Source organism: Leuciscus leuciscus, assembly GCF_965113295.1.
Source record: "Leuciscus leuciscus genome assembly, chromosome: 1".
Classification (NCBI taxonomy): Eukaryota; Metazoa; Chordata; class Actinopteri; order Cypriniformes; family Leuciscidae; genus Leuciscus; species Leuciscus leuciscus.
In genome coordinates, this window is record NC_138725.1 from 32,108,094 (window position 1) to 32,135,249 (window position 27,156).

Below are 27,156 nucleotides of genomic sequence, written 5' to 3' on the forward strand. Positions count from 1 at the left end.
AAATACTGTAACAAATGTATTGCTCAATGTTAGTATACATGAACTAATGTTAACTAATTAACCTTATTGTAAAGTGTTGCCGATAATTTTCTTATGCACTTAATTATTTGTGTTTGAGTTTTTAGGATGTGGTCAAGTTACATTTAATTTTCATAGGCACTTTTAAGTTTATATAATCACTTTTCAATAGCATGTAGCCTATATGGCTTTGTTGTGTTCTTTGGAAACTCCAATTCCCATAATGCACGTTGCACATGCTGAAGCAAACGTCACCACGCCCCCTGCTGAGTGGACGCTGCTCTCGACCAATGGCCAGCCGCTCCTCGCGTTTCCCAGCCAATAGCTACATTGTTGCTATGACATCTTTTATTTTTAGCCTCCCGCAGCACAGCCTCACAGATGGAAACATTACTTCGCCAAATTAATTAGAGACGAAGTAAAATAAACATAAACCGGCGGTTGTTGAAACAGGAATATCTCTGAGACTAATAAAAGTGTCAAATCGACATGTCTTTAAAATTATAGATAATAAAATAGGCCTAGTAAAAACATGCTTTTATTAAAAGTAAACATTATATTCGTCTTTAAAACGAGTATAATATTTTTAAAAGTTTCTTGACTTTAGAGCATTTTATAAAACTTATGAATCCGCGTGGGTTTCGTGCACAGATCTATATTATGACAATAAAACCATTGTCAAAAGAATACAATCGTTTTTTTAATTTTTTTATAATTTACTAACGACAGAAAACGAAAAATAATAAAGATAGGAGGAAAAACAACAGCAAAAAAACAGGAGGGTAAGACATTAATTTATACATCAATCAGGCTCGAGTATACAAATTAAAGGCATTGCAAATTGAAAACGCTCTTGCTTTCTATTATTTACTGAAAATGGAATGGTTTTTAAATACTTTTTTTAATCTTTCGAAAATACAATTAAACACTGGTTTTATGTTGAACTTATCTTTGTGGATATAAAATTTGTAAAGTAGATACATTAAATTTATAACAAAGCATAACTTTATACTTTAAGTAGAGTGGGATTCATATTGTCCTAAACCAGTGTCATTAAAAGTTACTGTTACATCTTGCAGGATATTATTATTGTTTTTATTAATGCGCGCAGATCTAATCCGTAAGTAGTTCCAGCTGAAAACACGTCACCACGGTGGGCGGGGCGAGCGCGTGCGCTGCGATATAAATGCACGAGGCTGCAAAACAGAGAAGTTTACACGGGCGCGTGCGGGAGTGGGGAGACGTCACGCCATGAATAAACATAAAATTAAATACAATCTCAATAAAAGTGCGTTTCAGTCAAACGGAACAAAACGCAGTGGTTCTCTGTGAAGGATTTCTTCAACGCATGATTATTGAAACTTATGTAATTAATGGAAATCATAAGCGCAGGATAGAAACAGAAGCTTTGAATCAGTAAGTACTTGATTTATAATTATCAAGAATAAAAGCAGAATGTATATGTGCTGGGTCGTGTTGCATGGGTACATTCATAGCTAATCTTTGTTTTTCTTTTGAATGAGTGATGAGTTGTCGTCCATTTTAGACTTGAGAGGAAACAAATCTAAAGATGCAATAATATGATACTAATTGACAGGCCTAATATTTGAGGCATTTGCGTGCAGCTGTATGGTGTTGCCATTTAAATTGATGATAAAATGTGTGTTTACACAGATGTCCTTGGCTTTAATGGTGTGCTGAGAGGACTGAAACAGGCCAAAGGTTTGCAAAAGCTGATTATTTATCTGTGTGCTGTGAGTGTTTAACGGGGCTGCTGTATTTATAAGCTCATTTCATGTCTGACTGTCAGGAGTAACTTCAGGGAACATGTTGTTCTGTTATAGTTTTTTGTGTGTATGGAAAACACAGGGTGCACAGGATTTGCAGATTTTAATTAAACCCCTGTGGTTTCTCTTGGAGTTAGATAATTCAGTTTTCATGTTGCATGTGTTGGAAAACACTTTCTTTAAGGGAACCCCCCCAAACAACACACACACACACACACACACACACACACACACACACCGCATCCCATCAGAACAGTGTGTGCTGATTTAGTGTTTTTGTTGTCCTGTTACACTATCATTGTGTTTGAATGTGTTGTGTTGGATATTTGTTTGGATCCCTCCAAATACTAATAGGAATAATAACAATAATAGAAGTTAAACTAAGTAAAGTCTAGATGAATGAGACTTCTGGTTGTTGTGAGTTGAAGCTTCAGTTGTTTAGTTTAGGCAGATAATGTGAATCTGCTGGATGTGTTTTGTGTCTGATGGCGGGAGTGTTAACGATCAACCAGGCTTGTGAATAATTAAGGAATAAATCTATTCAGTCAGACGCACAAATGCAGTTGTTTATGTTATGGCATGTGATCAAACGTTGACATTGAGTGACATTGAATGCCCGACATGATTTAAAAAAAAAAAATTTTAATAGAACGCGATCGTTTAGTTTCATATCACTTATGGATATCAACACAGTAATTAAATGACCGCCGAGAATACATAGAGCAAAGATGATATTTGATTTGCAAACGTTACAATTGGCAGCTATCATTATTATCGCTGTGAATAAGATAATTGCACAAGGAAATTGTCAAATCAGTTTTAGCCTTTGTCTCCATATGTCTAAAACTCGTTTTAAATGTATTGATGCCTGTATGCGATGAAATAATAATAGTGCTGGTATTTATGATTTATTGGCCTGTCTATGTATGAGCGGCCGTGAAACGCGTCTCTTTTATGAATAATCATATGTATTTCATTACATTTACCGGCAGTGACCGTCCTCGTATGCTGAAACTCATCGCGGATCCGGCTCTATTATAAATCGAACGATTGCAGTGCATTTAATGTACTGGTTTTAACGGAGCTTATCTGTGTTTTGAAAAGTGCGGAGGCGTCACATCAACATTCACACGCGGGGTGATGACGCCAAAAGCTGTGGCGTGGTGCATGCTGGGAGGTGTAGTTTTTTAAAACGTTCCTTCAGGAGCACCATTTTATCAGCACTTTCTAAGGTTTCCTCTCAGATATGTGAGTATTCAAGTGAATAAATTTGATCTTTAGTTATTCAAATTATAATCTATTACAGAAAGTATGTGTTGTCATTAGATGAATGGTTGGTCTCATTTTAAAACGATGGCATGCTTTCTCCCATCTCAATTTCACGTGCAGGTAAATTATACGCCATAAACCTTGGGTTATTTTTTTCCTGAAGAAAGTAAACTCTGGCATGTTCAGAATTGTCTTGTTCTTTTTCACTATATGCACTTTAAATTTCGTTTTACTGTTAAAATGGAATTACAGCTACACTGTAAGCTAGTGTAAGTGAACCAAGTGCATTTGGTGTTGAAATTTTCCTCTCTTAGCACATGTAATCCTAAGTGCTTTAGCCAACGGGACAGATGAGGGATTTCATAAGGATAATCACGGATTGGTACCTTGGCCTCAGCATCTGCTGAAACAAACCCACATGCACACTGACAGTCAATGAATTGTGTGTTTATAGTTGTTTAACCAGTCTGTCTTTGTCTTTCCAGAGGCTTTGAAGAAACTGGATCTCGGAGAGCTGCTGCTCAGTCTTTGGACTTCAGTGCCAATTCTGGAGTTTTAAAAATCAACTGGTCTCTGACAATCACTTTTAAGCAATTTCTAAGCAACAATCCAAAAATCAGAGGCCCTTGCTTTTAAATTGACATTTAAGGCTCATATTAAAGACTTTCACCTTAATATTTGCAAGAGATGTTAAGACGGCCGTAGGTCCCTGTATCACCAAAAGAACTCCCAAGAAATAATCAAATTCATCATGCATCTGGAAGTGAAGGTTGCATTGAACTTCATCGTGTCATATTTGTACAACAAGCTCCCGCGCCGCAGGGCTGATCTGTTTGGCGAGGAGTTGGAGCGTATCCTGGTGTCCCGTTTCGAAGGTCACTGGTACCCCGAGGTTCCTTTACGTGGCTCTGCCTTCCGGTGCCTCCATCTGGGGGCTCCCAGGGACCCCGTGGTGGAGCTGGCAGCCAGAAGAAGTGGTCTGGACACCGAGGAGGTCCGAGCCAACGTTCCCCCCGAGCTCAGCATTTGGATCGACCCTTATGAAGTGTCCTACCAGATAGGGGAAAAGGGCGCAATTAAAGTTCTCTACATGGAGGATCCGGCAGGTTTAGGATGCGAGGCTGAAAGATCCGACGTCATGCTCAATGGAGACCTGGAGTTCGAGGAAGTCAAGAATCTGGGCTTTAACCCAGAGGCTCAGGTGTTCGTTCCCATCGGAGGCCAGGTGTCTCCGGTCATGCTACCGTCGCTCTCCAGTTCGCCAACTCCACTTTCTACCTCATCTTGCCCAGGGTTGTTCAGTTACGCCACTCCCAGCACTCCCACCAATCCCAGCGCTCATTCCTCCAACACATCCACCCCGTCTCCGCCAAGCACCAGCCTCATCTACCCTCCATCCAGCTCCAGGCCAATCACCTTCACCACAGCCAGCTTCGCCGCCACCAAATTTGGCTCCACGAAGATGAAGAAGTGTGGGAACCCTGGTGTTTCCTCTAGTCCTGGCGTTGTTGTCGTAGCTCCCCAGCAGAGGATGATCACCCGCTCTCCCAACTCCATCTCCCCACCAGGGCTGGTCAACCACAAACCCCTTTCCCTTTCCATGCACTCTCTGGCTGGACCCATCCCAAGCCAATTGTCTCCTAATGCCAAAGAGTTTGTGTTTCCCATTTCCCAGAGGCCCCTCTACTTCGATGCAGAAGTTGCACCAATCACCCCGTTCCAGGGTCCGCACCCACACGCTTCCTTCGACCCGTTCTCCAGCCCCCCACCAGGCCAGGCTGTGGGAATCATTGGGGCCAACAGTGGAATTTCCTTCATGGATAAGCCTCCATTTGTGGAAGGACTCGGATACAACCTGCAGTACTCCGGCCAGGCCTTTCAACCCGTGGTGTTGGCCAACTAAAGTCTCAGAGCTGAAGAGATCCCAATGCTGAAAGAATTTCCTTTTTCCTCCGTCATGAATCATTGTTACTTACCACCATGACAAATCAAGACCACCATGACAAATCAAGAGTGTTATGACTACTAACTGAGTATTGCTTGTGATTGTTACCTTACCAATCATTTGTTTCTTGTTTCATGATGTTTTTTTTATTTTATTAGTTGGAGTAACCAGCCTCCTGTTACACAGGTGTTATTGCTATTGTTGTTTTTCAGTAATGAGTCACTTGATTATGGTTTCCCAATTGTTTGTCTACCTAATCTGATGATTTATGCTTTGATTACTCCTTTTAAAATTGATTCAGAAAAAAAAAAAGCCAATATTCTTATGGAAGATTCTAGATGCTAAAAAGGGATTTCTGGCATTGTGTTCATGTTCAGAAATATGACTCTCTGGATATATCAGCCACGTTAACAGTTCGGTTGCACCTCAGTGGTCATAATTGAGGATTTATGGTAATTTTATGACTTGTTCTCTGAACCGATGTGGGTCTTGTGCTCATGACTTGCACATTCTGTACATTGGTTTAACTTTAGGATTCTCCTTTTCAGTTTGAACACATTAAGCCAAATCCTGATGAAACCAGCCAGTGTTTGAACCCTTTTCTAGTGCCGTCAAGAGTCAGATTGTGGATTGATGTCGTACATTTTCGCATTCTCTCAAGATCTCGTAAGTTCAGCCACAGAAGAAGAACAGGCAGAATGATTGGAGGATTGTTGTGCGGGTCTGATTGGTTTCGCTCTTACACGTAGGTTCTCAGTCAGAAGGTACTGGTTTAGGAGCAGAGGAGGTTTTGATAAACCGCTAAATGTCTTTGAAGGGGTGGGGCACGAGATTAAAGGTCATTGGTGCAGAGACCCTCAGATTACCTTTCCAGCATGTTGAATTCAATGCATTGTTTATGCATTCCAGAGGTCATAAATCGTAGTTTGGGAGAGATGCTCCCGTGAAAATTGCACTTTGTTTTCTCAGCTCCAGGACTCTGAATGTTACCTCATATTCCGACTGCAGTGGCTGTGTTTTGTTAAGTGTTTTATTGTGCTGGGATGGAGGCTTGCGTTCTAGAATCTTCTTGAAGGTTGGAGCCTTATGATGGGTTCCGTTTGTGACATCACTTCCCCCTCAGCGTTCCGTCCCGTCCTGCCGCGTTGCACTTTACGCATCGGGCCTTTGGAAACTCTCATAAGGCCTCACAATAAACTCTATATGCTAGATGCTAAAGGTCCTTTTTACTTGCCCTTTAATGCCAATTATGTCTGAACTATAGCTTGGTAATGTAGTTTAAAGATTGTATTAAAAATGAAGGGTTTTGGGTGAGACTGTATGTACGTCCTGACCCTGTTGTGACGTCCCTCGCTGACGTTGAAATGTGAACGTCAGCTTCGTGAATATTTCAATCGTTCCATTGATTTCATTTGGGGTGGGTGGGGTTTAGATTTCTCTATAAATGCTATGACTGGTTGTATTTTTACATTTGTTTGTAATTTATTTACAATTTTTCTATATTTTTTCGTGTTTTTTCAAAAGAGTTCTCTATGGCATTTATAAAGCAAATTAAGAGATATATACCATGATGACATAAATATGTATATATTTCTTATGTTTGAGATCTTTTGTTTAGTTTCTTACGTGCTGAAGTTATTTTTTTCAGAAATAACTATATGAATATAAATATATGCAAGATGAAATGACTAATAAAATGTTTAACAAAGTGCTGAACGTACTTTCTGTAGAAGTCATTCAAAGATGTTTTTCTTTTCTGTTTGTCATTTTCTCCTGTTTATTGAAGGATGTTGAAGCTCTTGAAGGGTTTAATTTTCATAATGTTTTAACATCATGAAGTAGATTATTCCATAGCATGCCTGTTTACTTGATAAACCTCAAACCCAAAACGTTCAGCCAGTGGTTCCTCCTTTGGTCAGTGTAGGTTTTTCTTACATTATCAATATTATTGATCCTTAAGTGTACACAAATACAAAGATTTATAATTTGATCAGTCTATTCTAATTGGCAAACAATCCTAATAAATATGCAATTTGAGAATTTTCTGATAGTATCGCAATGTAATGCAAAGCAAAACTGAACAGTTGCAGAAAATATCAATAAAAGTTTTCAGGTTTACAAACAACTCCAGCTCTGGGTTTTTTAATTTGATTAATTAATTTGAATTTAATTGGCTTGCTTCAGAAAAGGGTAATGATTTATTTCGAAAAAGAGTTTATGAATCAATAAAATCGGGCTGGACAAGTTTAATTTTTGACTAGCTTTCTGATGAATATCCATCTTTTTCTCAGCAGGTCATTGTTTGTTTTTCGACACTATAAGTGCAGAATGAAAACATTTCAACATGTTATTATGATAACCTCGGTCCTGTTCTCAGGCTGTATTCAAGACCAGCTGTTTGAACACCTGTGTTGATAAAGCTCAGGGTCACGACCTCAGACCCCCAACCACAGTCAATCAAGACACAGAACTGTTTACATGGGGTCGTTGCAATGTCGTTTTCCAATACCGTTCAAAACGCATGTTTTACTTTTATTTTATTAAACTTCAATTGGAAATATAGCAAGTTTAAATAATAATCTCCATTTGCACTTTTTTTTTTCATGGCTGTTTAAATCTGTCTAAATGTTTTCATTGTAGTGATTGACCAACACGTCTACAATAAGTTTGTATGTGTGGCTTTTCTTTACCTTACGTCTGCCTTTTCAGGGTCTGATTCTTTAAAGGACATTGAAAATGGAAGGTGTTGTTTATGATGTTTTCTTTCTCTTCATTTAAAGCTCTTAAAAGTGTCTCGCATCGATTCTTCCACCTGTTGCTGTACAGCTAGCCGCTTACATTGAGCTGGTAATCAGTGTGTATCTGGATCCAATCCTATTTTGCTTAGAAAAACCAGCACAAAAGTAAGTTGGATTACCTCATCCTGGATAGTAAAACATGGGATTTCCAAATCTAGATTATTCTGATCCAGATGAAACTTTGAGCACCTGGACCCTGGAAGGTCAAGTTCATTTATTGAGATTTTGTGTTGATAAAAAAAGAAAAAAGGCATGAGAAAAAAACCTGTCCGTAATGGGTTATTTTGCTTGTATCAAAAGAACATGTTTGAGACAAGAATGTCGTCCTATGGAACAGCAAAAAGACTTTCAGCCATAAAATAAATAAAATAAAAATCAGGACGTCAGTAAATAAACTCAGGTAATGAATCAATTACATGATGTCAAACATGCTGGAGGTACATAAGGAGATATGGAAGTGATCATAACATTAACAATGAACTATATATATATATATACACTTTTTTTTTAATATATAAAATCATTTATTAATCCTTGTTCATGTTAAATAGGCTAGTAAAAATAGAATTTAGTTCACAGTGCATTAACCGATATTAGTACTAACTTTAAAAAAATCAAATGTATGCTACTTGTTACTGTTTAAATTAAATGAGGCATGCAGGTGTTTCATTACATGTGTTATACTTACATTTGTGTTTATTTATTACCAATCAAACTGTGATGTTTAGTGTCTCTCAGCAGCACGTGAACTAAACCATAACCTGATGAGAAATCTTGAGAATGTCTGACCATAAAAACACTTTGATTAGTCACATAAAATCCTGAGACTTCATCTTCATATTTAAGTAAGAGAATACATGAGCTCGCCTCTAAGACAGATGTGACTTTTCTCTCTCTTCAGAGTCAGACACAGATCATTGTGTCTCTGAAGCAGATGTTATGTAACGACGCTCGGGTGTTCGGATGATTGTTACGCAACATCACGCTGAGAATAATAATGAATGAATCCGACGCATGGAGGAGGAAAACACACACACACACACACACACACACACACACACACACACACACACACACACACACCCCACACCCCACTTCCAGAGGATAGACGTGCGAACCATCTACAAACAAAACCAGATTTATATAGAATCAGGACCGGTTCACAGAGAACGCGCTCTTTTAATAACCGCAAACGCGGCTAAATGGAACGAAAACGCGTTTTTTAAAAGCCGAACTTCTTTAAACTTGAGCTCCGCGTTTTTAGAACGCCACGTCATGCGCGAGCGCAACGATTCAACGTGTCCGTCTAGCGCGTGTTTATATTGAATAATAATGGAAAAGCATCGCAGTCGAATCGAAAATCGCGTTAAATGTAAACATTACTGCACAGATGCTCGCGTGCACGCGCAAGGTCATTCATTCATCACTGTCGCCACTGCAGATGTCTAGCGCACGTGACGTCACCAGCAACAGCCAATCACAGTGCACATCCATCATGACCTCAACAAGGTTAGATCATTTTTATCTTCCTTTATTAATATGCATGATACAAGATACAGTCATAACATACTGCATAGCACGAGGAAAGTGTCTTTTTATAAAAACAGCACATCAGTTTAAAAAAAAAAAAACATTTAAAAAAATGCAAGTTAAATGGTTTTATTACAGACAAAGTAATTTGCTACATTTGAGCTTTATAGAGTCTGACACAGTCTGGAGTTTATGTAACAGATTTAAAGGAAATTTAAATTCAGTCACAATTCAGTTTAAATCAATAAAATCGGCCTAGAAATTCAAACTTCATTAAAAACACAGTAACTGACAGGAGAAAGTTTTGTATTGTTTGGTTTGAAGAATGAAACGAAATCAAACAGGAGTAAAAAAGAGCAGCGCGCTACGCTCATTTAAAACACAACAAAAATACCAAAAGAGAAGGACACGCCAACTGTGACATCACTATGACATCAGCATGCACTAACGACTATATTTTTGCCTGTAAGTGCTTGTAACCCGTTTTACAGAAACACAATCCTGATTACATTAGCTTTTAAAATGCATATATATATATATACATATATATATATATATATGAAAATAAAAATGATGTTTTCATAGCTTCGTCAAAAAAAAGAAGAAGTTGTAAGCACACTTTGTGGTCATGACTTTTATGAGCACTGAAAACAAACCACATATATAACTAATAATCTATCAAAATCCATAAAACACTGGAAGCACATTATGACTTTTTGCTATTTAAAAAAAAAAAACACGTCCCTTTGAAAAACCAGCGAAGAACTAGTGAGACTAATGTCATCGACTCACTGCACGGTTTACATGTCAAAAAAACAATCACATTTTTTCCACAATGGTCTACAAATGCAAGAATTTATCAAAATGCATTGTTATTATTATTATTATTAATGCAGTAAAAATGCGATATTGAATGCATTATTAATTAGAATAAAAAGACCCCAAAAACATTTAGCACAGAAATTCATTCTGCTTGTGTTTTATGACTGACGCAACTACAGCAAACGAAACAAAACACCGACATTTAAAGTTAAAACCAATAAAAACATCCGCTTGTTAGATGCATCTACTCTGAGGTAAAGATGAGTCACGTATTATTGCCCTGGATTAAACCCTGAAAACAAAACAGATCCAGTCCGATTCCTCGCTCACAGTTAAAACCCAACTGTCCCGAGTCACGTTTGGGAAAAATGCAGCCCGTTCACATCATGAGATCCGTCTGGAAGAGCAACGACACTCGGACTCAAGCGTATTTATGTACAGACTCCCGTCTCTCTGTGTCGTCGATCTGCACTCGACTCTGGAATAAAGAAGCTTCATATTGTGTTTTCTTCAACAAACCTGTACACAAACATAAATAACGACATGTCGAGTGCAAACAAGGGGAGAAAACACACTCAAAACTAGCCGAAAAGAGCCGCGAGGTCACGGTTAATCGGACCAAACGCTCTCAAGACTCGTTTTTAACGCCTTCTGGAAACTTTCGCAGACTGGAAACGTTTCCCGTTCGGCCCACGTTGGCGTCTTCACCTCGTCTCCACACTGAATGATCTCTAAACTCGCTGTTCGGGCCACACTGGGGGTTTGTGGATGAGGTATGAGGGGTCAAAGGTCATGCTGTGGTATCTTATATGGTGCCCTTTCACTGTTAGATCTTGTTTAAAACGCTACTGAACGCTGGCGTCGGCCACGGAGTGAGTGATGAGTGTCCGGGTGAGTGTGTCCCTCACAGCGCACCGTACTTGGCCTCGTACAGGGACATTATCTTCTGGCAGCGGCCGCAGTCTTTCCGCAGCTCGGCCACCTCGCGACGCATCGCTGCGTTCTCCCGCTCCAGGAACGAGGCGCGCACCGCGATCTGGTTCTCCTTCAGGCGCCGGGCGTCCCGCGAGCGCTTCGCCGCCACGTTGTTCTTCTTCCTCCGACACCAGTATTTGTCATCCTGTGGGGAACAGCGTGAACATCTCGTTACATGTACATATCACTACATGTTCTTAATCAAAAACAGCTAACAAAAACATGTTGTAAATCGATTTTTTTCATAGTCTGTGTCTCATGTATTATAAGAACTAGGGCTGGGCGTAACATTTTTTTTTTTGATAAATCTTTTTTTTTTTTTTATGTGGTCGATTCAAACATGATTCTCAAAGGTCACGAATCGATTTTTTTCCATATTTATTTATCTATTACCCAAAAGCCAGTGTTAGTTTTCCTCCACTGTTCATAGGCTTGCAGCCTCCATGTTACAGCAAATGCTGCTGGATTTTATATTTGTTTTCTCTTAAACATAAAATAACCGGATCCTGTTTGATCAAAGCATGAGACTGTTCTGACAGGTCCAATTTTCAGCATCAACTTTCATCGTGCATCAAAATCCTGTCTATTCATTGTATGCATTTGAAATATAGAGCTGGGTTCTGTGTTAATGTACACAAGTGTACCTAAAATAAAAAGAGTTTAATATACAGGTTTGTGGCTCTTAATTTTTTTTTATTAATCAACCACTTGTAAACTTATGTTCACTGTTCTTTTTTTAAATTTGATAAATATAGGATTTGTATTAAATCGATATTCATCGAATCGAATTGAGAGCTTGGAACATCGTAATCAATATCCAGCCCTAATAAGAACGCATCAGCAGAAGTACAGTGCAGTGTACAGTGTCGGCCAACTTAGTATTTACATTTTTTTTATTCTCTTAAATGTATTAATTATTAATTCACTTATTAATTCCCTTAAATTTATGAATATTCCCAAAATTCCCTTAAACTTATTCCCTTTTATTCCCTATTTTTTTTTAAGTCTTTGTTAAAATAGGTTATAATCATGAACAAAATCAAGCAGCTCTACGAGAAGAATCACAACATAAACAGTTTGATTTCAAGCAAAGAAGTATTTGAAAATCAGTCAAGAAGACGAATGCTGTGAACTTAACGAGTTCAATCCCCTTAAATATTGCAAACAATTTAATAATTAAAAACTGATCAAAGAACAAAAAAACTTTAAATTTAAAGTTGTTTACTATAAGTATAGAAACAATGTAATTTATGTTCACTGCAAAATGACACGGATATTATTGTTTACAAACTAAAACAATTAAAGAATTGTTTCGTTACTTGGAAAAAAAGCAGTAACTGAACTAAACTCAAATATACATAAAAACATTTCTAATATGTTTAGGTTAACTTAAAGTACTAAAATAAGTAACTAAAAATTTATTTAAAATGAATATTTTTTTATTTATTTTTTTAAAGACAAAAGCAGAACAAAATGACTAAAAATGTTATTAAAATTTAAATGAAAGATGAAAATATAAAAATAAAAAAAAACATTCAAAATAGTAACAAAAACTATAATAGTATATTAATGATACTACTGATCCTCTGCTGGATCATGTTACTGTAGTTCTTCATCCAAATATATTTTAAATATATTTTAAAATTAATAACATTTACATGCATACTATATTTATGATACAAGCATATTTAAAAAAAAACAAAAAAAACAAACAAAGACTAATTCAAATGAAGTGAAAAATATAAATAAAAACAAATTCAAAATATAAATAAAAACTAAAATAGTAGCTATATTAATAATTCTAAAATAACACAAATACAAACATAAAAGTAGAGATATTTCTCTGCAGGATCATGGAAGTGAAGTTCACCAAAATGTATTTATTTAATATATATTAATTGTTCATTAATTTTATATATATATATATATATATATATATATATATATATATATATATATATATATATATCAATCATTAATATTTTAGTTTTTATGTCTGATCTCATACATGTCTATACTAATAACAGTTTTTGAACTCCATAGTCAGCTTTCTAAAGATAACTTGAGTCAACAAGCCAGAAGAACTCGTGTTCAGCAAACTGTTTGTTTTGAGTTTGTCATTCATGCAAATCGTTGACGAAACAAGGGGATAAAACATAGTTATTTTTTTTTTTTTTTTTGTTTTTTTTTTTACAATTAATGTAAATATAAGAAATAAACTGAACTAAAGTGGACCGTCTGTCGTTATAGGCTTCTGAGATTAAAGTCAGTCCACCTATTAAAAAGAAAATGAATGGGGGTTTTCACTCCCAGAACCCGAATATTGCGCTTGTGTTTTAGTGGAAAAGCGAGATGGTAAAGTGATGGATACTTTTGTAGTTGCATTTTTAGACTTTGAAAAAGCAGCTCATTATTGTGATCAATAAATGTCAAAATTAAGTTATTTTCCTAGTTCAAGTTCATGGTCTTTTTGGGAATAATTCATTTTTTAGCTAGCTCTGGCTCCACATTGGTACCAAACACCCACTTTATTTCGTCCAGTCAATTCATGACGGGTCGAAATCAAGTCCAGCCCTACAGTTTATGTCCAGTTTTGCCTGGAAATGTCAGATAACAGAAGTGAAACGGATTGCGAAGAGTAATTCATGTTGACTGTATGTATGATGGATCAATCAGAAGTTATTGACAGGCATCTCAAGTTAATCCACTGAACAGTCAGTATGAATTTTTGCATTTATATTATGATTTCAGCAGCGAAGAACACCAAATAGCAAGCTAGCATGATAGCTAAAGAACTTCTAAGCATCAGATTTGTAATCGTTATTTTTCCGGGATGACTAGCGACAGATCTAAACACGTTTTGAATGACTGAATTTCACTGAATCTCAGACAGTTTTCAGCCTCACCTTCGCATCCTCGGCAACGAACACTTTCTTGGCCTTCTTGATCATTGGCTGCGGCTTGAGCTCGTCCTCTGAGAAGCGGTGTTTGCGTGGGTTGAAGAGCTCTCCTCCAGGAACGCTGGACAGGACCAGGTCTGTGGGGTCCGGCTGGAAGGAGACGTTCACCTCGATCTCCTCGGGGTCCATCGGGGTCGGAGTCACGCGCTCCGGCTCGTCTCTGGAGTCTGGCGGGGAAGAACAGAGCGATTCTGTCAGGATGTCTGAGAAAACACCTGTGAGCCGATAGCATGTAGTCATCATGTTCAGATCCTACAGCACGACATCTCAAGCTCAATGACCCTGATGAAGATCCTCTTCTGAAACACTAGCTAACTGCACTTTAAGCTAAGCTAATTAAAGGTAGCCACATTAAAGCTGTTGATGGGACATAACTAAAGGTGTTAGCATGTTTATAAATAACTAGCTATAATATAATAATATTGTGCAATCAGAGGTGTTTACCTGGTACAAAACCAATGAAACATGTTTGTTTGTCGCCTCACCTGTTGTCGTCTCATCATCGCTCACTTCTTGTTCCTCCACATCCCTCACAGAGAGCGAGTCCTCCTCGGGCTCCTCGTCTCCCCCGTCCCGCTCCTCCTTAGGTATCTGTTTGTTTGTTTGTGTGTTTTCCTCCGGCGCGTCTCCGTTCGCGTGCCGTTCGGCCTCCAGGCTCCTGCTCAGCTCCTCCTCCAGCGTGACGGGGATCCCGTTCTCCAGCAGGAACTCGTCCAGGTCCATGTACTCCAGGTGGAAGTTCTCGCCGTCGTACGGGATGGTCTTGTTCCAGATGGTGGGCGTGAGCGAGGCGGAGACGCCCCCCGAACCATCACTGCCCCCCAACGTCCCATCGCCAGCCGAACCCTGCTTCTCCTTCTCGATGTCTGCGAGAGAGGGACTACAGTTAAGGCAAATATCACAGAAGAGAAGTCGTATGTTGTAGACATTTCAATGCCAGCTTAGATTGAAAAATCCACTACATTAAAAAGTTTTAAATTTACATATGATTAAATTTTTTTTATGTTTTCTTTTTTCAAATTAATTAAATACAGAAAAAACTTTAATAACACAATTCAAAACATGACATGTAAAACGATATTGTCGAAATTTCAATGCCAGCTTCAATGAGCTTACAAAAACAAAAAAAACACCACTGTATTAAATTTACATATGATTAAAAATTCTACAATGATTTCTGGCAGGAAGTAACATTTATTAAACACAGAAAAATTGACCGAAGATTTACAAACACAGAAGACATACATAATGTAAAACGAGTAACACTACACTAAGGTTCATTAGTTAATGTATTAACTAACATTAACAAGCCATGAGCAATACGTTTGTTACCGTATTTGTTAATCTTTGTTAATAAAAATACAGCTGTTCATTGTTAGTTCATGTTAGTTAACAGTGCATTAACTAATGTTAACAAGATTTTAATAAAGTATTCGTAAATGTTGAAATCAACATTAACAAAGATTAATAAATGCTGTAGAAGGGCAGTTCATTATTAGTTCATGTTAACTAATGTAGTTAACTAATGTTAACTAACAAACCTTATTGTAAAGCGTTCCCGTAGCGTAGAAAACCTTATTAAATGATGCTGAATACGCCAAGTAATAAAACAATACTTTATTGAATATTCTGACAATGCAAAAAACGACTTGATGGTCCAAAATTAAATATAATTTCTTAATTGTTCCTCTTTGTTTTGAGGTGAACTTTGAGCCGCAAATGTTCCTGACAGGTTTTGTGAAATTCAGGCCTTTAGACATTGGGCGTCACATGACACACAGATTAGTGTTGGTTATCAGTAACTAGCTTTGTTAGTTGCTGGTCAGAAAACATCAGAGAGGATTTGACACTAAAACGAGATGTGAGTTACGAGTTAAACAGATTCACATCTGATGCGGGTTATAATTATCAATAATGTCCATAAAGGACAAAATGAGGTAAACCCACAAGATGTTAACAAAAACATGATCAATAAAACACTCTTTGACGCCAGATTACAGGAATATAACTGACAAACACTAACACTAGAGTACTTTTTAGTAAATTTACCATTGTTAATATAATGGTTTATATCTTGATTTAAAAATGACGACCTGACAAAGACCTTCTTTGGTCAAAATGTTGCAATTTATTTAAGTTTTATGGGAGCATATGTGCCTTTTTTCATTTCTTTACATGTGCATTTATTAATTTACCCAACACTAATATTCTTTGAACATGATTAATTAAGCTGGCAATCGTTCCCTACCCATGTTCATTGTTCCCACACCTTTTGAACATTTAATTTCCAGGTTTTCCATGACCATGGGAACACCTGTGGTAAAATATCATGTTACTTTGATGGTATCAGGTGACAATACCACGGCAACCTGATATAGGCTACATATACTGTAATTATGCCAAAATTATTATGCCATTGTGTTTTGATATTACACTAAGATTCCTCAAAAAAATACGTTACCATGGTATTATTACACAGAACATGTCAAAATAACCACAGTAATGCCATGGTAGCAACAGGGTAATACTGTGGCAAATGATAATAATGTTCCATTGCCTAGTTTTAATGGTTTTTAGCACGTCAGTTATTCCCAATGTCTTAACACTAACACTAACAAAAAGTACCATATGCACCAGTTTATTCAATTGGGCGTCATATAAAATGATGTGTTTTTTATTGACATGTACACCATGATATTTGAAGCAACTTGTAAAAACGATCAAGTATAAACAGGAATGTGATATTATTATAGTAAAGTACCGCGGTATTTCCATCTTATACCGTCAATAAACCAGCACTTTTTCTGAGGGAACTTTCTGTTCTTTTGAGGAACCAATGAGCGCGGCAGCTGTGGAGGTGAAGCCAAGTGCACGACTACAAACACACACGATGAACACAACGATCTGTAGCCAATTTGATTCACATATTGGCAGGTTTAATGGTTCTTACCGTCGTCTTGATCCGCCAGTATATTTGGAGGCGGAATATTCCTGATCTTCTTTAAAACAAAAGATTTCTGAGAACCGACGGCCACCGTTACCGACGCCTGTCCGGGCATGACTAGTTCAATATTATCGTGGAAAATAAGCAAGCTTCGGCGATATCGCTTATATTCGTTAAACCTCCTGTTCCTGTTTGAGAATCTGCCAAAACAACACCGTGGAGATCCACTCGATCGTAGCGTATAGGGCAAAGCAATTACATATTCATGAGGAACGCCCCGCTCGAAGCGCTGATTGGTGGTCTGGCCAACGGGACATGAATATTTAAGCAGACAAGCTCTCTGACTGGTCAACTGTTCATCCGCGGGCAGCGCCACAACAATACGCGAAACAAGCTGAACGCTCGTCGCTTTGTTCCGAAAACAAACGAAGAATGTCCTTATAATGACCCTGAACACGAGACACAGGCAAAATAGACTCAACATCATCATGACCCAACAACATGCATCAAAAAGGCACATTATAGCCTATTAATAAACTCACTTACTTTTCACAAATGAACGGTAAGCATTATATATCCATGCGATTTTAGATGGAACTTCTTGATACTTTAAAACATCTTCACTACAGTGTGTATGTATGTACTCGTGTAGTGGTATTTTTCCGCACGGTGAGCTCGTGTCTCCACACGTGATGTCAGCACGAGCACGCGCTAATTGGGCGGGGCTTCTGCACGTGCGGAGTACAGGCTCTGCAAGACATGGCGTGTATTTATAATCACCACAAAGGTGTTTACCGTCGCGTTTGGTTTCAGGGCTGTTCCCTATGAACCAGATGCTTCAAATAACAACGAGTGAACGGAAAAAAACAGGTCTTTGCATTCCACACACCAACTTTAGCCTACATCCTCGGGAACATATTTGCACGAGTCATATGGACTACTTGTATGATGCCCTTTTGGAGCTCCAGTCCCCATTAACTTCATAACAAGATATTCTCCGAATATTATCCTTTTGTGTTTCACATTAGAAATAGTCATATGTGTTTGGATAGACACAAGGATATGATGTAAATAATGACAATTTCCATTTTAGGGTGAACTAACCATTACAAAAAGTACTGTGGTGTTTATACTCAAGGTCACCTCAGTATTTAAGAATATTTGATCCAACTAACTGGTATTAACATGAGTTAAAACGACAAATTGAGTTTAAACAAGGTAATATTGAAATATGTGCAGAGTATAGCAGAGCATGCATGTGACATACACACAGGGTTAGAAGGGAACATTTTGTTCTGTTGCTCTTGAACCGCACTGAAATGAGAGAATGTGTAACAGATTAGAAAGAGCACAAGCTTTCACACCAAACACAATGAATGTCAGATTCATGCATCAATGACACAATTATAATCAAACATTCTGCTGTTTGAATCTGCTCTATTTCAGAGAGAACATCAATGTCTTTAATTCAAATGACACAGCTAAATCAACCGGTTTCCACTGACATGAATGTGATGCATTAGGCTATGAGTTGTACTTCATGTGTAAATTGCAGAGGATTGATAAGGGCACTTATACTTTATACAACAGAGGTATTTTTACTCAAATATTTAGTATGACATTTTGGAGGAATTCAGCTTCTTGTTCCCATACAGAGGACTAAATAACTGAAAACAAGACTTTTTATTAAGGTTCCTGTAACTGGAGAATCACCAGATAATAGACACTAAACCATGATCAGTTTACAGGTGTTAGTTCATCTTGACATCTTTATTCTCACGATACAGCAGCTTTTCAAATCCATTTCTTTAGCTGCACACAAACTGTTTTTAGATAGTATGTAATGTAATCCACATTTATTTGGATCTGTAATCAGAGAGGTTTTTTAATCTGATCCTATGAGGGATTCTGGTACTCAGCTTTTTTTTGTTTCATATAATGACTGTTAGAATCTGACCAAATCACCTTCAACTCTGATTAATCTCGTGATGCACTTTCATACTTTTAAAACGATTGATCTATTTGCATTTATGCCTGCATGATATTCACACTACACGCCTATAAGATACTGTGCAACATACTGTACATAGTGTACCATATACAACAGGTGAAAAGTAGAAAATGCACAAGTTAAGTACCAGAAAATAAGTGAATTCTTACCACTGTCATTATAGATGGACAGGAGGGGATTTTCCAGGTAAGTTTTGAAAACTTGTTGGATCTCATTCGGAGTAAAGTCACTCATATTAGACATGTTGAAGTCCAACACTGAATAAAGTCATACAATAAAGCAGAATCTCGGCTGATAACAGCAAACTTTGTGTCGCATTTGTAAAAACAAACGTCATGACCTGCGTGCGTCAGACCACGCCCATCCTCATATATATGCAAATTAACCACGTGACATTAATCTAGTTCGCTCAACAACAAAAAAATAAGGTAAATCACTAAGCATTTAACTGTCCATTTGCAATGCAAGTATGTAGCCTAACATAAGAATACATAAAAAAAAAAAAAAAAAATTTAATTCTTTTAACTCCGACATTATTGTGATATCTCTTCGTGATATGGTTGTTATCAGGGCCTGTTGTGAAATCCGGAGCCTGTACCATGTTGGTATTTAGTTTTTAATTTAAGTGTTATCGAGGCCTAGGTATAGAACATTTTGAACATTTACATGTAGGTCTAGTCATTTTTATCTATGATTCTAAAGCTTATTTATATTACCTTTTATATGTTTATATTCTTTTAAACTAAGTGCATAATAATTAATAACCTAAAATTGTACATGTGTAATGGACTATGGGTGAAATAATTACATAATTTCTAAATCATACAAAATTATTATTGTAAATAAGCATTCCTAAAAGCTAGACGATTTGTCTTTAAAAATCATCTGCTATGTAGTGACCTTTAATTTGGAGTAGAAACAGATGGAGTGACTTTAGCCTAATTTACACTTCTGTGTCGAACTCACGCCGTGAACTATATTAACTACAATTTATACGTACGATAAATTCCAAATTTTTGTTTATAAATGATTATAAAGCAGTAAGCACATTTTAAATGAATATAAATATATAGGCTAAAGGTAATTATAAATAATCTTTAGAATCCATAGATAAAGTTTTAAAAATGACTACATGTGAGCTTAAATGTTCAATTCTCTCTATATAAACTAACCTCACACATTTTACATGCACTGATATAGCAAGAATTGTTCATCTTTCATAGACAGCTGTTTTCTTCTTGCTGTGTAAATTTGTTAAAATTCTTAATATTTTTAAATCTCGTAAAATTCTGCAGAAGAGAGAATTGAATCTCAGTTTCACTGTTCCTCAGCTTTTGATTGGCTGTTTGCTGCTGATGTCACACATAAACTCCTAAACACAGGATCAAAGCCTGGGCTGGGTTTCCCGATAACGATGCGCTACGAAGACTCTTAAGGTATAACTTAACTAAAGGTATACCGTTACTAGTCGTGTTCCCCGAACTATACCTTAGGAAGCTGCTTAAGATATCCCTTCTTACGTGCGACGTTACCCGGCGCTGTCCGTGGCGATGCTGCTGAATCTGTTGATATCGATGGCTTGAGAATCAATTATTCTCTTGTCCAGGCGCTGTTTCACTGCTTTATGCTAGAAAGTGGTGTTCTATATAAAAGAAGCACTACAGAAATAGTTGAAATTACATTTATTAGGACTATTGGATATTATAAAAAATAATCCAAACTATAATAGCCTATAATAGCCTAGCCTACATATTTAAAAATTGTATCATATATTGCTGCCACAATAACCATTTCAAAAATGTTACGTGCTTTCTTCTCTTTCCCATTTTTCGCTGAGGTGGAGCTGCGATGAAATATTGTTCTTGTAAATACTTTCAGCATTTCAGTATTAAAAGTTTACATCTTACGTTTACATCTTGCTCGGCAGTGATCAAAAAGGATTTAAACAGTGAATTTTGAATCTCTTCTTGTAAACTCAGAGATGTGGATTCAGACGGCAATTAAATTCCCACACGACCTGTTTGTCAAAAAACAGTAGGTACTAATTTGGTTGGGTGAGAAAAAACACTGATATTATGGATTCGGAAAAAACACTGATATTATGGATCAACCCAGCCCTAAGTTGACAGAGAAAGTTGCTGATCAGTGTTATTGTACCAACAAAGCCTGGTTGGATTGGTTTGGTTTTGTCAACTCAACTACTCTTGTAACCCTGAGTTTGTTCAACTACTGTCATGGTACAGGCCACAGGACTCGGGTTGGATCTCTTGCTTTGTTTTTGTTTTCATTTTTTAACATGGCGGCCGGTCACACTTGATCACACTGTGCAATTAGAGCCGGCTCTTTAGTGTTTAAAGGTGAAGTATGTCGTTTCTGCGACACTAGTGGCACCTAGCGGAATTTAAAATAGTAAAGCAACCTTTGTTAAACCTTTTTTTTATTTTTTTTTATCCATTTTTTGAAAGATTTAAAAAATATATTTACCTTTAAAATTACTAGATTTGATCAATAAATAATCATTAAATAGTAAAAGCACATTCTTCAATTTAAATTCAAAATAACTCACAATTTCATGCATAACCCTTTTAATTGAGCTCAAAATATCTTACATTAGGTGTCTTTGCCGACCTCTTGTGGTAAAAAATAATATAACATGATATTTCATGACTATATGGAGCAAATGAGGTGTTCCTCTGGGTCCTAGAGTCAGTGTCTGTTCAGTATGCATTCAGATACACATAGACATTATAAAATCCTTTTATAAAAATGTGAGCATTTTTAGGTTCTTCTAGTATTCCATTCATTCCATTCATTCCTATGGGGGTCAAATTGACCCGTGAGTGATTGTTACTTTTTAAAATTTCAACCACAAAACTCCTCAAATGCTGTTTACTTGTACAGTGTTATGAATAATAACAGTTTAAAAGGCACATTTAGACACATACTACGGAAAGGAATTTAAAACATGATTATGAGGATAGCATTTTGTTATTTTACAAAAGATTCTATTTCAAATAAATGCTGTTTTTAATTGCTTTTGAACTTTTTATTCATCAAAGAATACAGCTTTTTTTTTTTACACTGTTTTCAACATTGATAATTATAATGAATGTTTTTGAGCATCAAATCATCATATTAGAATTATTTCTGAAGGATCATGTGACACTAAAGACTGGAGTAATGATGCTGAATATTCAGCTTTGATCACAGGAATAAATGATATATTAAAATAGAAAACAGTTATTTGAAATTGTCATAATGTTTAACAATATTACTGTTTTTCTTTCTTTCTTTTTTTTTATCAAATAAATGCAACCTTGGTGAGACTTATTTTAAAAACATTAAAAATCTTACAGATCCAAAACTTTTGACTGGTAGTGCAGTAACAGAGTTCAATCATAGACAATAAAATGCACATGCAGAGGCTGTTTGTGTGTGTAAGGCTATGTTGTGTAGTCTATGTGTGGACTTTGTTTGTGCTATTCCTGTTCCAGGATGTCCCGTTTCAGATTTAGGACCACAGATAGAGGATAGGCAGCACAGCTCTTAGAGAGGCCTTGAAATGCTAGAGGAAGGCAGGTCAATAAAGAAAGGTAGCTGAGGAGTTCTGCATTTCTGTTGCTGCACTGGCCCGATATGTGAAAAGAAAGCGAGAGTTAGCTGAGCAAGCTATTTCTGACCAACATAAACTTCTCAGATTTGAATAAAATAAGAACTACTACTGTAATATCTGGAGCTGCAGTTCTACAGTCTCTCCACCAGAGGACAGTGTGCCGATTAACATGAGAAACGACTCTATAGTTAGCCTACTCTGTCATCATTTACAACAGTAAAACACACATTTAGAAAATTGACTTTTGGTTTTTACTTCTTGGATTGAAAAATTATTTGTAGAGGATAATAAAGCTTTTATTGTGGGATTTTGATCATGTATCCGATACAAACAATATAAAGGTTTGCATTTATGATACTTTCCATGCATGCTGTTTGTTTTTAGGTTTAATGGAAAGTAATTACTAATTAAGAATGATTTTACTCCATCTGTATTTTGTTGTTGTGTTTATGGTCAGCTGCTGTTTTCTCTTTCATTTATTCACATTATGCCTCATTTTCACAGAAACTAGCTTACATTTTTACCCACTGTTGTCAGACAAGACAGACAGAAACCAGTTTTATGCAATGTGAAAGTGACTTTATTTGAAAATGTCTTGCTTTCCTGTTGGCAATAAAAGAAAGCATATAGAAAGAAGTAATAAAGAAAGAAGCATTAATATTTTTACAACCTGGAGGGCTGTTAAAATATTTGAGTTTTTCTTCTTTTGAGAGGTGATCTGTATGGCTTGAAACAGATTAACCGGTTCTGCAGTTCTTTGAATGTTTTGCCCTCCAGGTCTCTGTGCCAGTCATGTGACTGAATAGAAATATGTTGATGTGAAGTGTTCAGTTTGTTCTCTTGCAACAAAGGTAACATGTACAGTTTAAGTGTGAACATGATGCATTTAGAATTGCCATGAGGTTTTGCCATGAACACACCTGAACCCAGGACTGGACTGGGGCTACAATTCAGCCCTGGAAAATTCAAGCTCACCCAGGCCTTAAACTAGAGTAATTTAATTCATAATAAAACAGGAGAGAAACAAATAATAATAATATGCCTAGATATTATTGAATACTGCATTGAATATACTATTGAACAAATGCATAGAAATCCAAATTTGACTTTAAAGCACTGATTTTGAGCTATGCAAAAGTAGGCTACGTTCACTGCTATTCTGCAGAGCAAAAAAGGAAATATTTTGAAGAATGTTGGTAACCAAACCACGTTGGTTGCCATTGACCAGTAATTTCTCAAAATAATCTTCTTTTGTGTTCCAAACTTTGGGTGATTAAATTATGACAATTTTCATTTAGGTGAACCATCCCTTTAACCAATGAGTTAACTCCTAATGTAAGAGGTAAAACCATGCTCCTCATTGCCAAGGGTATATGGATTCTAATAATTCTGTGTCGAATATGAATGGAAAAGGCAACTTGCACTGTTTATTGCTATATAAAGTGGTGGAAGTGGTACTGACATTCGTCAGTGCTGTGTGAGTGGAACCTATCAGATCCCGCTCTGCTTTTAATCTGCGCCTGGCAGATGCACGGTTTAATTTGGTAAGCAGTTTCATCACACTTTGAAGTATTTGCATTTTGGAGTTTCCCATTCGCTCCAATGAAAAAGTAAAACCGTGCCTCCCTCGTTACACCGATCTATGGAATTAATTTTGTTCCAATAATAATGAACGTAGCTTTTCAAGAAACTAATTAAAATATAAATTGAAACTGAATAAAATATCTTTGAAACTGAAAAATAATAAATCGCAGGCAAATTTTTTGACTTCATTTTTAATACACTGCATGTTTTGCTAACTATTTCTCATATTTCGTTCGCTGATCTGAACTTACAAATGCGCTTCCAGAGATTTCATTTACGCTTCTGAAGTTCCCTTTCAAGGGAACTCCCGTTGCGTCGAAAACTGACGCTATGGGAACGCTTTGCGTGATGACGTCTTGAAGCACATGTAAAATCAGTCCAATGGTGTGGCGGAACGTCAGAGGCGGGTGACGTCACGTACCAGGAAGCTATAAAAGCCGGCCCGAAACAGAAAACGAAAGCTTTTCTGAGTCTTCAGTTGCGCTCTGTGTTGAATCTGTCCTTGTTATTTGGTGTTGTCTGTCTATATTATATATATATATATTCAGTATGGCGAGCAAGCAGCAGTTTAGAGTCCCGATCCCGATCGCGTTCCCCAGGGCTCTGGTCCCGCCGCTGCCGAGGCACGGCGGCAATCACAGACCTGGGGTTCGCAAATGGATTTATCAGTGGATGTTGAGACGGGCTCTGCCTTATCTCAACATCCTTCTGATAGATCCAGTGCCTCTCATCAGGGTGTGGAAGCACGCGCTGCGGTTTCTTCCCCCCCGATGGAGGCACCAATACTGCAATTGTCCAGCTCTGAGGAGTTGGACGTTGTTAGTATTGAATCTGAGTCTGAGGATTCGCCACCTCAGTCTCACGCTTTTGAGGAATTGCTCGATGTTGTCACGAGAGCAGTTCACAGATTATCTATTGAGTGGCCAGAGGATAGGCAGGACGTTCGTTCGAAAAGTAAGCTCGACGAACGCTTCCTGCCATCTCGTACACAGCCTCAGCGAAGAAGCCTTCCGTTTTTCCCCGATCTCCACACCGAGGTGTCGAAATCGTGGGAAAAACCGGTTTCATACAGAGTGTATGCACCACAAACATCCCACTATTCTTCCATTCACAAATATAAAGAATATGGTTATGGGGAGATGCCGAAGGTGGAGGAGACGCTTGCGAGCTATCTCTCTCCAGCAACGGCATCTTCCCTGAAAGCTCCTTCACTTCCCTCTAAGCCAGTAAAATTCACATCATCTCTGGTTCATAAATCGTATGCAGCCGCTGGTCAAGCTGCAGCGTGTCTGCATACGATGTCTATTATGCAAGCCTATCAGGCAGAATTATTGGGGGATTTAGAGGAGGGCGGGGGAATTGGTCCTGACACAGTGGCTGAACTACGCAGAGCCACAGATCTGTCTCTCAGGGCCACCAAGGAGACCGCTAAATCAATCGGGCGGTCTATGGCAGCCCTGGTGGCCACTGAGAGGCATCTGTGGCTCAATTTGAGCGATATAAAAGAGAAAGAAAAGCACGTTCTCTTAGATGCTCCGGTTTCCACTGTTGGTTTATTTGGTGATGCAGTAAACAGTGCGGTAGCTAAATCTCAGGAAGCTGCTAAACACGCAGCTGCATTACAAAAACTTCTCCCCCGCCGTTCTTTCATTGAGGCTGCTGAGCGGGAGCAGCCTCACTCCTCTAAAAAGAGCGCTGAACATCGTGCCACTCAAAAACAGAGTGTGTCCTCTCGTGCTCCCCCACAAAAATCTCGGGGACACGGAGGGCGCTCTCAAACCCAGCAGTCTTCGAGGGGTAAAACGGATCTGCGGACCGTTATTACCGCCAAGAAGGCTGCTGGGGAAAAAGTCCTGATGTCTGAGGGCTCAGGACAAATGAGGGTAGTCCCCCTGAAGCAGAGCGGTTAACACCTCTTTTCACGGTGCCCGTCTCTCTTCGGTGCCCTCAGGGGACCGTTCTGCCAACCCTGCCACCTCTGGTGTTACAGGGCGCAGCGGTCTCCGGCGAGCACATATCTCAAGGTCCACCCGGAAACGTAGTGGCCTCGGGATGCCCGCCCCCTCTGAGGAGGGTGCTAGAGCAGTCTGTTTGGTCGTTCCCTGCCGGTGCGCCGTTACAGGGCGACGAACCGACTACTCAACAGCAGGAGAAAAATACGGTGCCGTCTCTCTTCGGTGCCCTCAGGGGACCGGTCTGCCAACCCTGCCGCCTCCGGTGTTACAGGGCGCAGCGGTCTCCGGCGAGCACATATCTCAAGGTCCACCCGGAAACGTAGTGGCCTCGGGATGCCCGCCCCCTCTGAGGAGGGTGCTGGAGCAGTCTGTTTGGTCGTTCCCTGCCGGTGCGCCGTTACAGGGCGACGAACCGACTACTCAACAGCAACAAAATCCAGAAACCAGTCTCGAGAGACTGGTACCTCTAGTAGAATCTTTGACAGCGTGGAAGCTACTGTCAAATGTTTCTCGGGGGGTCCTGCCCACAGTGGTGGGCCCCGAGCAGGTTCTGGTTATGGAACAGGAAGTAAACACTCTGTTAGAGAAAGGGGCCATAGAATATGTACCCCCCTCCAACAGGGAAACCGGGTTTTACAGCCGGTACTTCATAGTTCCAAAAAAGGACGGGGGATTGCGTCCCATTTTAGATCTTCGAGTTCTGTACGAGTCAGCCATGCAGCTCAAGTTCAAAATGTTAACCTTGAGACAAATCGTGCCACAGATCAGGTCCGAGGACTGGTTTGTCTCGATAGACCTCAAGGACGCATATTTCCATCCGTCCGTGTCATTGGAAGTTCCTGAGGTTTGCTTTCGGGGGCAAAGCATACCAATATCGAGTTCTTCCATTCGGCCTGGCTTTATCACCCCGCACTTTCACCAAATGCGTGGATGCAGCTCTGGCGC

General features: G+C 38.3%; 2 protein-coding genes across 4 annotated transcripts; one reads left to right on the top strand and one right to left on the bottom strand.

The window, feature by feature from the left end:
• The first annotated feature begins 1,219 nt into the window (after positions 1 to 1,219).
• On the top strand, positions 1,220 to 10,545 carry tob2 (transducer of ERBB2, 2). Of its 2 annotated transcripts, XM_082141253.1 has the most exons (3): positions 1,220 to 1,434; positions 1,693 to 1,740; positions 3,560 to 10,545. In XM_082141253.1, the coding sequence occupies exon 3, from the start codon at positions 3,826 to 3,828 to the stop codon at positions 4,975 to 4,977; it is 1,152 nt and encodes a 383-aa protein (XP_081997379.1). In that variant the 5' UTR covers positions 1,220 to 1,434; positions 1,693 to 1,740; positions 3,560 to 3,825; the 3' UTR covers positions 4,978 to 10,545. The 2 variants fall into 2 exon arrangements, with proteins under 2 accessions (XP_081997379.1, XP_081997378.1); XM_082141252.1 differs by lacking the exon at positions 1,693 to 1,740.
• tefb (TEF transcription factor, PAR bZIP family member b) lies at positions 9,333 to 19,396 on the bottom strand. 2 transcript variants are annotated; one of them, XM_082141165.1, is made up of 4 exons: positions 19,209 to 19,396; positions 14,590 to 14,970; positions 14,051 to 14,271; positions 9,333 to 11,289 (listed from the first exon to the last, which is right to left on the bottom strand). In XM_082141165.1, exons 1-4 carry the CDS (start codon positions 19,300 to 19,302, stop codon positions 11,074 to 11,076), a joined length of 912 nt encoding a protein of 303 aa, XP_081997291.1. In that variant the 5' UTR covers positions 19,303 to 19,396; the 3' UTR covers positions 9,333 to 11,073. The 2 variants fall into 2 exon arrangements, with proteins under 2 accessions (XP_081997291.1, XP_081997290.1); XM_082141164.1 differs by lacking the exon at positions 19,209 to 19,396 and adding an exon at positions 17,055 to 17,527.
• Between the last annotated feature and the right edge of the window lie 7,760 nt (positions 19,397 to 27,156).